This window comes from Galeopterus variegatus, unplaced genomic scaffold (assembly GCF_000696425.1).
Source record: "Galeopterus variegatus unplaced genomic scaffold, G_variegatus-3.0.2 Scaffold6326, whole genome shotgun sequence".
Classification (NCBI taxonomy): Eukaryota; Metazoa; Chordata; class Mammalia; order Dermoptera; family Cynocephalidae; genus Galeopterus; species Galeopterus variegatus.
The window spans coordinates 66,118-78,778 of NW_007732437.1; the positions used below are offsets into that span (position 1 = coordinate 66,118).

Consider the following 12,661-nt stretch of genomic DNA (forward strand, 5'->3'; position numbering starts at 1 on the left):
TAATAATCATATACATTGTATATTGACAAAATAAAAATTAAAAAAAAAAAAAAAAGAATTTTTTAGGTAGAGAGACAAATTTCATCTCAAAACATTTTTTTCTGTACTGAAAATAAACTTAAATATACATACAACTTTCTTAATGCAATTTATTCATATTTAAAAGATTATATTCAAATCACAATTATTAAAATAAGACAATATTTTGTATGTTTTATAATGATTTCATGAATATATCCTCATTAACAAGTAAACATGTTTTATAATACTCATTTTAAAATGCACTTTATAAATAAACAACATTTTAAGCTGGTGCCAAAGTGAGATCCAAAGAGATGAGCCTTAAAGGAAATTGGGGAAAAATGATTAAAGTAGATATATCTTAAAGTAGACTAGAAAAAAAAAAATAACTTGAGTTCCTTGGACCATAATATTACTAAAATGCTAGCTAATTATACTTGAAACTCTTGGTTTAGCTCCATGTATTTTCCATATTATCTAGCCAGTAGGAAAAAATTATCTTCCCAAGGTAAAAAAAGAGTTTGATTTTCAGTTTGAAAGCATTAATGCTTAAACAAGGAGAAATGGTTTTCTCGTTGTTTCTAAGTGATTTTCATATGGTATATCTCACACCTGAATAATTTAACAATATGACACTTGCTTTATTTCTACTTTCTTGTCCTAAGTTCTTTTCTCTATGTTTAAGGTGGTAAGACCACAATATTTTTCTGTTCTGTCCAAGCAGAATAAGAGTGGGTGTCTTGTAACAATCTATCATTAGCAATTTTCCTGTAAATGAATGCAGGGACTATTTTAAAACATCCCCATGATCTGGAGATGTAATGACCGATACTTGAACGAAAGCCAAGCATGATCAAATGCCTGTGCCATACAGAAAAGATTCATGTGATATACAGGAAATCACACATAAAGCATCCATTTCTTAATTAATATAATATAGTCAGGATCAAAAATAATTTTTTTAAATTAAAACATTCTTTAAATGTTGAGGTACTTTTTGATCTTTTCAATTATATTTTTGAATAATACATTAACATTTAAACCTTAATCTATATCTACTTTTTAAAAAATTTTAAATTTTATTATACATGTTTATGGGGTACAATTTATTGTTTCAATACATGTGTATATTGTATAATGATCTAATCAGAATAGTTAGCATATCTACCATCTAAACATTTATCACTTCTACGTGGTTATATCATTCAAGACCTTCTCTTCTGCCTATCTTGAAATATATAATACAGTATGATTACCTATTGTCATCCTAGGGCATCAGAACTCATTCCTCCTATCTAACAGTAGCTTTATAACTTTGTACCAGTCTACCAGCCTTTCCCTGATCCCCCTCCCCACTTTCTTTTTCTGCCTCTGGTAATCACTGTTCTACTCTCTACTTCTCTCTTTTTTTTCTTTTCTCTTTTTAATTTATATCTACTTTCAAACTAAAGAAACTTTCATCTTCTCCCTTCCCCTACACATAGACAAAACAAGAAAGTTTTTACTTGCTTGGGATCCAAACTGACTGACTTACTGCATATGCTCATTTATTATTACAATATCTCTTAAATATTTAAACTTTGTGGTAGGCTTCTAGATACTGCTGTGATAAAATTTGGGTTCTAAAAAATACATGTTTAATTAACAGTATAAAAATTTTAGAAAGGTAAAGCCAAATGAGTCTTGATATATTACTGTAATGGTAGCTGCTATCAACAAATAAACCCAAATATTTCAGTGACTTAACACACATAAATTTCTTTCTTATTCATGGAAATGTTCTTGAATGACAGATTCCCTCCATGTGGTAACTCAAGGACTAAATCTACTTCCACTTGTGCTTCTGCCATTGACAAGGATCTTACTGTTTTCTCTTTCAGGCAGAAGGGGAATGAAATGCAGAAAAAGTATATCTACCATTTTGGTCAAGAAGAGACACAGATTAACTTCCACTCACTAATGAATGGTGGAAACTAAGCTACTCGAACCTTGTTTACTGTCCAGGAAAATCATAAAAGAAATTAAACTGCTGGGGCCGGCCCGGTGGCGCACTGGAGAGTGCGCCGCTTGGGAGCGTGGCGGCGCTCCCGCCGAGGGTTTGGATCCCATGTGGAGACCGGTTCCCGCTCACTGGCTGAGCGTGGTGCAGGCACAACACCAAGGGTTGTGATCCCGTTGCCGGTCCCCGGTACGGGTGCGACACCGAGGGTTGTGATCCTGTTACCAGTCAGTAAAAAAGACAAAAAGGGAAAAAAAAAGAAAGAAATTAAACTGCTGAATCTGAAAAGTTTTATTTCATATCAATTGTTTTATTTGACAGGTATTTCATGAGAGCACAGAGGCAAAAGGAGGCTTTTATGAATTGCAACCACTCAAAAAAAAAGCAAGGGAAATGGCTCCCTGGAGGAACAGCAACTTGTCAGTGACAAGTCTATACTAAGTAAGAAAAAGAACAAGTTTTGATGAGCAGTTAGCTATCACTGCCATGCCTCAGCAGGATGTATAAAAAAAAGACAGATTATTTGCAAAACATCATTGATTAAACCAACATTAGACATCTCATAAACAACAAAAGAGAATTAAAAGCAATGGAATAATATCTTCAGGGGAAAATAACTGCTATAGAATTTTATATAGTACTGAAACGTCATTCACTAATTAACGGCTTAACAAAAATTTTCAGAAAAAAACAAATATTAATAAAGTTTACACTTTGCAATTAATAAAGATTATAATACAGCAAAGAAATTAAATGCATGAAAAAGGAGAGAAAGCAAGAAGCAAAGGGAACAAAATAATTGTTAAAAACATGGGTAAAGCCCAAGAAGAACTGTAGGGAAAGAAAAATAATTTTTTTCTTCCATTTCCACAGATTTTTAGTCAGAAAGAATTCCTGTAACAAAAAACAGTTTAATAAGAGAAAAACAAACAGAAGTTTATCATGTATATTTCACAAATACATGGGAGATATCCAGAGAATGAGCAGTTCTCAAACAGGTGGTTTTGAATTCCAGCTTACATTTTCAAAAAAGAGAAAGATACGGGCATTTCATAGTGAAAAAGGGACAATTATATGAAGAGGACATAATAACTCTAAATGTGTATGCATTAAATATGCGTGTTGATACTAGAGGGAAAAAAATAAAAACCTGATAGAACAGCAAGGAGGAATAGTCATATCCAAAAGAATAGTTAGAGATTTCAACACCTGCCTCTCAATGACTGGCATAACAGGTAGAAAGAAAATCAGGAATAATACAGAAGATTGAACAAGACAACCTAAAAATTTGACCTAAATTATATTTATAAAGAATTCGACCAACTGCCAACTGTACAATCTTTTCAAGTATACTAGGAATATTTACCAAGACAGACCATACTCTGTGCCATAAAACACACCTCAAAAATGTACTCAAACCACATAAAATAAATTCTGTCTGCACTAGAATGAAAATAGATAATAATAGAAATACATCTGGAGAACACCAAAATATTAGGAAACTAAATAATACACTTCTAAATAACCCAGAGATAAAAGAAAAAAAAAATCGAAAGATAAGTTAAAAAGTATTTTTAATTGAAAATGAAAACATGACATTTGAAAATGTGAAACATGCATCTAAAGCAGTACTTACAATGAAATTTATATCATAAAATGCCTACGTTTAAAAAGTAAGGTCTCAATCAATAACCTAAGCCTCTACTTTGTCACTAAAATAAATGCAAATTAAAAGCCAATTAAGCTAGAGAAATTAAATAATAAAGGTTAGAGAAAAAATTCAGTGACACAGAAATAAAAAAAAAATAAAATGAAAATCTATGAAACCAAAAGCTGATTCTTCAAGAAGTTCAAAAAAATTGATAAACCTCTACCAGACTAATCAGGAAAAAAGAAAGAAGACACAGATTACCAATATCTAGACTAAGACAAGAGATATCAACACAGTTTCTACATTTTTTTAAAGGATATGGTGTGACAAGGTAAATTGATTTAACTTATGCCATTAGCCCCCAGCATTTCACAACTGATGCCCAGCTTATCAAAGTTCCCCTTCTCCTGCTCCGCCGCCTCCTCCCCTCCTGCCTTCAGTTTATCAAGTTCTCCCTTCTTCCGTTCCCCAAGAGTGTCCCCAACACCCTTAGCAGAAGTTCTCGTTAGACAAACCAGACACCCTGTACCTGGAAGTTAAAGATGTAAAATTTTAAATTTCCCGCCTATGTTGTCTTTGGCCGATAGAACCAAAAACTATATCAAGATATAAACAGGCAACCTAGGGAGGGGATTACCACGGGGAAGTTTTTGCTGTCCCTGACTGATTAACTTGCTTATCTTGGCTTCTGTAACCAGCTTGCTTTAGGCCTTGTGAAACCCCTCTCCCCACTTCATGCCAGGAGGGGGTATAACTTTGGCTGTGTGACTATGCGATTTTTTTTCCTTTAAAAACCCCTCAAACTTAGGCTTGGGGCTGCTCTCACCAGAATATCTGGGGAAGCAGTCGCTGGCCGGATAATAAAGACCCTGCTATATTTTTCAGTTGAGTGTTTGGTTCCTTTCTTGAGCAATAACCTCACAACAAAAGGAATATTATGAAAAACTTACACACACATACGCATATACGAAGATAATAAATATGTAAATACATTCATTTGATAAAATCTAACATCTACGTAAAAACTAGGAATAGGAAAAAAATACTCAAACTAATGAAGGGCTTTGACAAAGATAAGCACAGTAGTGTCCCCCTATCCTTGGGGGATATGTTCCAAGACCCCTCGTGGATGCCTGTGAAATAATAAAATGCCTGCATGACAAGAGGAAATGAGATGAATGGCACAGGCATCATGACATAGCATTAGGCTACTAATGACCTTCTGATGAAATGTCAGAAGGAGGACCATCTTCTTCAGGGATCCTAGATCACCGAGCCACAATGACGTCGACAGTTGAATGTCAGGAACAGTTAATGTTAACGACTAACGGGCAGGTAGCACATACAACATGGATACTATCGACAAAGAGATGATTCATATTCTGGGTGGGATTGAGCAGGATGGCACATGACTTCATACTACTCAGAACAGCTGCAATTTAAAACTGATAAATTATTTATTTCTGGAATTTTGCATTTAATATTTTCAGACCACAGGTGACCTTGGATAACTAAAACTGTGGAAAGTGAAACCACGGATAAGGGGAGACTACTGAATAGGAATGGCAAGTAAGCACATGAAAAGATGGTAATTGTCAACAGTCATTCAGATAAATGCAATGAGATGATATACTATTCCCCACCCCAAAAATGGCTAAAATGAAAAAGAGTGACACTACCAAGTGCTGTGTAGGCAAATAAAAGAGAACTCTCACACTTTGGTAGTGAGAATGTAAAATATAATGCAACTTTGGAAAACAGTTCGGCAATTGTTTATAAAGTTAAACATACACTCACCATATCATCCCAGCAATTCCATATCTAAATATTTATAAACAAAAATAAAACCATATGTCCCCACAGATTTTATACAAACATTCACAGCAGCCCCAAACTTTAAGCAATCTAAAGATTTAACAATAACTGAATGGATAAACACAATACTATATATCCACACAATAGAATACTACTTAGCAACTGAAACATAAAATTACTAATATATGCAACTGCATGGGTGAGTCTTTTCAAAAAACATTATGCTGAACCAAAGCAGCCAGACACAAAAGAATACATACTCCATAATTTGTTTTCTATGAAGTTATAGAAAAGATGAAACAAAGCAATAGTGACGGAAGTTAAGTTAGTGGTTGCCTGGGGTCAGAGATTATCAAGGCGGTATGACTGTAAAGGGGAATGAGAGAACTTCTTAAATGGATAGTAATGTTCTAATCTTGATTGTGATGGAAATATATAGGTGTGTATGTATCCCTTCGTGCACACATACTTACCCCCTTTCTTCCCATAACTTGTCCTGTGTTTTTCTTCTATCTGGCTGTTCTTGACTTGTATCTTTTATAATAAGCCAATACATGCAAGTAAAGTATTTCCCTGAGTCCTACGAGCCATTCTAGCAAATTATCAAAACTGACAGGAGGACAATTGTGGCAACCTCTAACTTTGTAGCCAAAGCAGACAGAAGTGTAGGTACCCTGGGGACCCAGTACTTGTGACTGCCCTCTGAAGTGAGGACAATATTCTTGGTCTGAGCCCTTAAACTTGTTGAGTCTGATGCTAATTCCAGAGAGTTAGTGTCAGAATTGAACTGAATTATGGGACACCCGTTTGGTGTCCAGACAGTTGGGAAACTGGTTGTTGGTGTGGAAAATCCCCACACATATGATGTCAATAGTGTCAAAGCTAAAATAGGATAGAAGGATAAAACAAAAGGTTGGTCTAGTATTCATATACCAGTGACCCCAAAGTAAATGTTTAAAAATGTAAAAGTTCTTTGACAGCAATCACAAGACAAAATACGAACTACGAATAAATAGCTTTTCTTCTGTAGACTGGAAATTAGAAAATCGGACTCCCAGCCCTGGCTCTGATACTAGCTACATGAATAATCTTGGCCAAGAATAACAAAGATAATAATAATACAGTCAGTATCAACTAAACACCTCGAATGTGCTAAGTTCTACTCTAAGCACTGTGCAAATCTGATGTCAAATAATACTCAGAACAATTCTATGACCTAGGAATTACTTGTGTATCCATTTTGTAGATAAAAAATGAGGTACAGTGAGGCTAAGGAACTTGCCTTAATTAACATAGTTAAGTAACAAAGCCAGGGATCAATTTACTAGTCTGTTTTAGTGTCAACTTGCTTTTCCCTTAAATTCTTAATTTGAAAGAAAAAAAAAAAAAAGTGAGTGAGAGAGAAAAAGAAAAGTTTGAACTAAATGATTCCTAAGGAACTATCCAGCTATTAAATTTGCACTTTTCTCAAAAATATTTATTTGTTGTTGTTGTTGAATTAAATTTATTTCCAATAGCATCTCAAGAAATATGATTTGAAAAACAAATGTGGGATCAACATTTCTATATTGTACATTATTTTACCTACTAATCACATCGCCTTTTAGTCTTTGCTTTTTAAATAGAATTTCATCATATTGAACTACTTATAATCCTAATAAATGTCCTCTGGTAATCTTGAATGCTCTTTACCAAATATTTCCAATTAACAAACAGGCGATATCTTTCCATTAATTTGGGTCATTTTTAATTAGTTTCAGCAATATTTGGTAGTTTTCAATGTACAAGTTTTTCAACACCTTGGTTAAACTTATTCCTAGGTATTTTATTCTTTTAGATGCCACTGTAAATGGAATTGCTTTTTTAACTTCCTTTCCAATTCTTCATTGCTGGTGTGTAGAAACATGACTGATTTTCGTGTGTTAATTTTTTAACCTACAACTTAGCTGAATTTAATAGCTCTGCTGTTGGCTATTTTTGACAAGGCATTGCAAGAAAAAGACAAGCTTGGCATCAAATTCATAGGAAAAAGAGAATTCACAAGCATTGAATCACAGGAAATAGAAAAGTTTAGAAATTTGGGAACTTTCACAGACAACCACTTCACAACTTCAATTTATGAAAGAAACAACTGATAAGATCTTTCAGCAACAAAGACCAACTACATCAGCCTTGCAGCAAGTTATAAAACCAAGTGTTAGTCACATGCACTGTTAAAAACTCAATGGATTAAAGTGTCTCCAAGCAAAGACCTAATAAGCTGGGACTGCCCAGTGTATACGTTAATTTGAACTAAATGATTTGGGGAAAAGAGAGCCCAAGGATTTGTTTGACCCAGGTGTGATAAAAATGAAGTTATCTGTAATCAAATAAAGAGAGAGACAAAGACATACAGATAAGCATGACATGGAAAACATAAATATATTAAATCTAGGAAGTAGTTTTCTAAAGCAACTGTGGTTATGCCTTTAAAAAACAGAGCTCGCTGTAATAAAATAGGTAAGAAGCCCAAAGAATCATTACCCTAAACTGTGACTATTTGTTACCTAAAGTGACTCTTGGGCCCCCAATTTTGTATAGACAGAAAGCAGTCTGAAAAACTGGATAATCTCCAATATCCACATAAAATGTAGCCAACAAAGATACTGAAAAATGAAAAACCTACAAGACCACAGGAACCATGGACTGGAGAACATGTTCGGAACACTGAAAAAAGAATCATGGTACATCAAAGAGAAATCCCTACCCTTAGGACAGAGACTCCTATCTAATCTGTCTATTGAGATTTTAGAATTACTACTTACTAGAGATAGCTGTGTGTCTCTGATTCTTTACCTATAATATTGGGAGTGTTTACAGTAAATACCTTTGTCTCATCACTGTATAGCAAATATGTTTTGGCTAAACAACTTATATTTTAACTTTTAGCTCTTCAAGTCTAGAGGGACCATATCTGGACCCTGTAATATAGAGACTGCAGCACTGTCATTCCCCTCCTATCACTCAGAGACCCTGTCATTTGAGGCCACAGCTGTATGAAACTTTCAGATTTTCCCCCATGTGGACAGGATATGTAAATTTGCTTGTGAGATGGAGACTTTGAATATTTGCTGTCCAAAATAGTAGAATGAGGCATATTAATTCTGTTCACCAAATTTTTCCTACTCTCTCCCTTCCAGGTTCACAGAGGATCTCAGTACCTGACTATTACTATTGGGTGGGGCCATGGGGATACAAATTGGGACTGGAAGTTTCATTTCCAGGCCAGAGTATTTAATTACTGATACAAAGTCTAACAGGGTTCTCTTTCACTCTGCAATAACAACTGGTAATGTTACACATAGGAATGAATTACACTATCAATATACTCCCAGGGTGAGGACGGCATGAGACAGAGGCACAAGACAACCTTCAATGTATATGTAGCATGGGTAAAATACAAACTTTTGTTGTCTGAAGCCAGAGAGTTTAGGGTATAACCCAGCCAATCCTGGCAAATATATGCTTTATGCTGCTTCAAAGTTCTGTGAACTTAACTCTTCTCTGTGCTTTTTCTGTCCATTAATAAAGTTATAGACTTATGACAACCTGGCATTTCACCACCCAAAATAGTATAACTGTTACATCAAATTTATGAAATTCCCTGTGTATTTCCTCTTTCAAGCCATTTATTAAAATGACATTGAAAAATATTTAGTAGAATTGACCCACATCTTGATGATGGTGTGGCGTTTTTAAAAATTTTCATTTCAATTTATACCAAACTTTGTTTCCTAATTCTTAGTAAATTTTCTTCCCAAGATATAAAACAGGTCCTTTAAACAAAGTTGATTTACTTTTCACCTACCAAGTTTTATATTATTGAAAAGTATTGCTAGGAACTTCTCACATACATTATTTACACTATGATACATCCATAAATTCTCAACTGAATGTTTCATGTAAAGCAGCTAATCATTTAAGCCTTCTAAAACATTAAATCAAGAAAAGAAAAAAATTCAATGGAAAAATTCAAATACCAATGCCTGTTTGGAACAAAAGGTAACTCAAACATATATAAATGGTTTAAAAGTTCAGATGTTATTTCTAAATCATATGTCATGAAAAGTCATTCATGTTCCATAATGCATTCATAGCTATCTTTTTACTTCTGATATTTGGTGAATATTATTATAACCCAGAAATTAACATAATAATAATCATTAATTTGAGGGAGACCCACATATTTTAGGCTTTTAGTCCTGTTTCGAGTCTATCATAAAATTCTCAAACTTTTAGTTTACATAAGTATCTATTTTTTTTCTCCAAAACACACCAAGGAAAGTAAATGGCATGAAACTGAATAAACAGTTTTAGAGCTCTCCAGGGAGAAGAATCCGAAGAAAAGTATAAATATGTAGTGGATGTGCACTTTTATTACCTGAGCGTTTAGTAACTCCTCACACTTGTGTGCTTGTTTCTCGATTGCAGAAATGTACTGCTTTTCAATAGATTCTACTTGTTGCTTAACTGAAGACTGCAGTAGTGCCTAAAAACAAGCAAAAAAGTCATTTGGATCACAGACATAACTTGGAGTCTACTGTTGGCATGAGAATTTTTGACAGTTGTACATATCTGAAATAGGATACTCTTCTGCATTACAAAATATACACTTGTGAATATTGAAGCACATTTATATATATATAGCACTACTTTAAGTCTTCAGTTTCGGGTTTTCCTATTGCCAAGATTACAGTTTTTTGGCTCAGATGTTCCTTCCACACACCTTCTCCTTTAAAAAGGCCAAGTCACAGAAGATGATAAAGAGAGTGAGTCTCTCTGTTAAATATAAATTCAGTTCACCAAAGACCACACAGGATGAGGAGCATGTGAAAGCTGCTGAAAAAAAAAAAGAAAAAAGAAAAAAAAACCAGACATATTTCACTGGCTGACAAAACTCCACATCCTCTCGGCACACTGTAATATCCCATGGGCCAAGCGTGATCTTCAAGACCACAAGTCAAGTAAAAGCAGATGGAAACTCTGAGCAACTTCAAACATAAAAGAACTGCCCCCCAGGAAGTTCACACCCCCAATGTGAAAGGTATAAGTCAAAGTGTGTAAGTCAGAATCTCAAGGCAGTATTCATAAAAAGTAATAAAACCTGAGAAACTGAACAAACTTTACTGGGTAGTGTAAATGCTGGAACCTAAGTCAGTTACCACTGTTCTAAGAAAAGCCAAATCAGCATTTGAAGATGTTCCATCCACTCACTTCCTTATTGGAGATACTTACAATATTATCATCTTTTTTCTTTTCCTTTTTTTAAAGCTTTATATGTTATACTAAGATGTTCCCAACAATGTCTTATATGCTATTTATAAATCCTAAATCATTCTAAAATATGCACTCGACCATATACATAAGAACTCTTTAGCAAATACTCTATTTTTAAAGGTCTATCTGTATAATAAACTACTCATAATCAAAATAGTAAGTTGAAACAGACACATCTCATAGAAGAAAACAGGCCATTGGAAGACTTACCAAGAAAAGAAAAATAAGACAAATCTCTTAATGTCTGTTTTGAAAACAGATTTACTTAATTGAAAACAACATGCATTAACATGTTAAGTACTCATGTATTTAAAAAAAACTGAGACAAAAATATTTTTAAAACCTCTGGATAAGTCTCACATTTTGAGATCATTAACTTTCTCTTGCAAATGTTAGACTGTCTAATGATTCGTTAAGTACTCATGTATTTAAAAAAAACTGAGACAAAAATATTTTTAAAACCTCTGCATAAGTCTCACATTTTGAGATCATTAACTTTCTCTTGCAAATGTTAGACTGTCTAATGATTCTACTATTCTTACAATTCAGTAGTCATCACTAAAAAGCTGCAGAATTACCAGTAAATTAGTAAAAAATATATAAAAATAAAGCTCTGACTGAGGTTTAATCAAAAATAAGGAACTGCTTACTAGGATTGCTCTAGCCCTTGATGTATACAATGTATCTTTTAAAGTTCCTAATAATTAATTTACATAAGGCACCCCAAAATTTAATCCTTTTAAACTATGACTAACAATATAAGTCTCTAATTTACCTTTGGCAAAATACCAGGGGTCTTCAAAAAGTTCATGGAAAGATTGGTATTATCTTTCAATTCTATTCTTCCATAAACTGTTTTTTTTTTTTTTTTTTTCTGTCTTTTTTCGTGACCAGTAACGGGATGGCAACCCTTGGTGTCGCGCCCGCACCGCGCTCAACCAGTGAGCGGACCGGTCTCTACATGGGATCCAAACCCTCGGCCGGCGGGAGCGCCACCGCGCTCCCAAGCGCCGCACTCTACCGAGTACGCCACCGGGCTGGCCCTTCCATAAACTTTTTGAAGTACCCTCGTATACTATTTGTTGGAGTTAAGAAAATTAAAGAATTATATAATTATAGACAATTCCCTCAGAATAATCACAGCACCTTTTATAAACAGAAAACTGTCATTCTTTTTGGGGACTTGGGGTGTGACAGAATTGTTTTTTTAATGGAAAGAACTGTTTTCACTTTCATATCAGCCACAAATTCAAATAATCCCACAATTACACAATGGAATACTACTCAGCTATAAAAACAAATGAAATACTGCCATTTGCAACAACATGGATGGACCTTGAGAGAATAATATTGAGTGAAAAGAGTCAGGCAGAGAAAAAGAAATACCACATGTTGTTGCAAATGGCAGTATTTCATTTGTTTTTATAGCTGAGTAGTATTCCATTGTGTAATTGTGGGATTATTTGAATTTGTGGCTGATATGAAAGTGAAAACAGTTCTTTCCATTAAAAAAACAATTCTGTCACACCCCAAGTCCCCAAAAAGAATGACAGTTTTCTGTTTATAAAAGGTGCTGTGATTATTCTGAGGGAATTGTCTATAATTATATAATTCTTTAATTTTCTTAACTCCAACAAATAGTATACGAGGGTACTTCAAAAAGTTTATGGAAGGGCCAGCCCGGTGGCGTACTCGGTAGAGTGCGGCGCTTGGGAGCGCGGTGGCGCTCCCGCCGGCCGAGGGTTTGGATCCCATGTAGAGACCGGTCCGCTCACTGGTTGAGCGCGGTGTGGGCGCGACACCGAGGGTTGCCATCCTGTTACTGGTCACGAAAAAAGACAGAAAAAAAAAAAAAAAAA

The 12,661-nt window shown here is 34.5% G+C and overlaps 1 protein-coding gene across 1 annotated transcript in view; it reads right to left on the minus strand.

Moving 5' to 3' along the window:
- LOC103606126 (coiled-coil domain-containing protein 91-like) overlaps nt 1-12,661 on the minus strand; it is a gene marked incomplete at its 3' end in the record, with an annotated part of 80,872 nt that overhangs the window by 46,240 nt on the left and 21,971 nt on the right. The window contains exon 2 of the mRNA XM_008590715.1: nt 9,907-10,014. Within this exon, the coding sequence (XP_008588937.1) occupies nt 9,907-10,014 (108 nt within the window). The remainder of the gene's footprint in view (nt 1-9,906; nt 10,015-12,661) is intronic.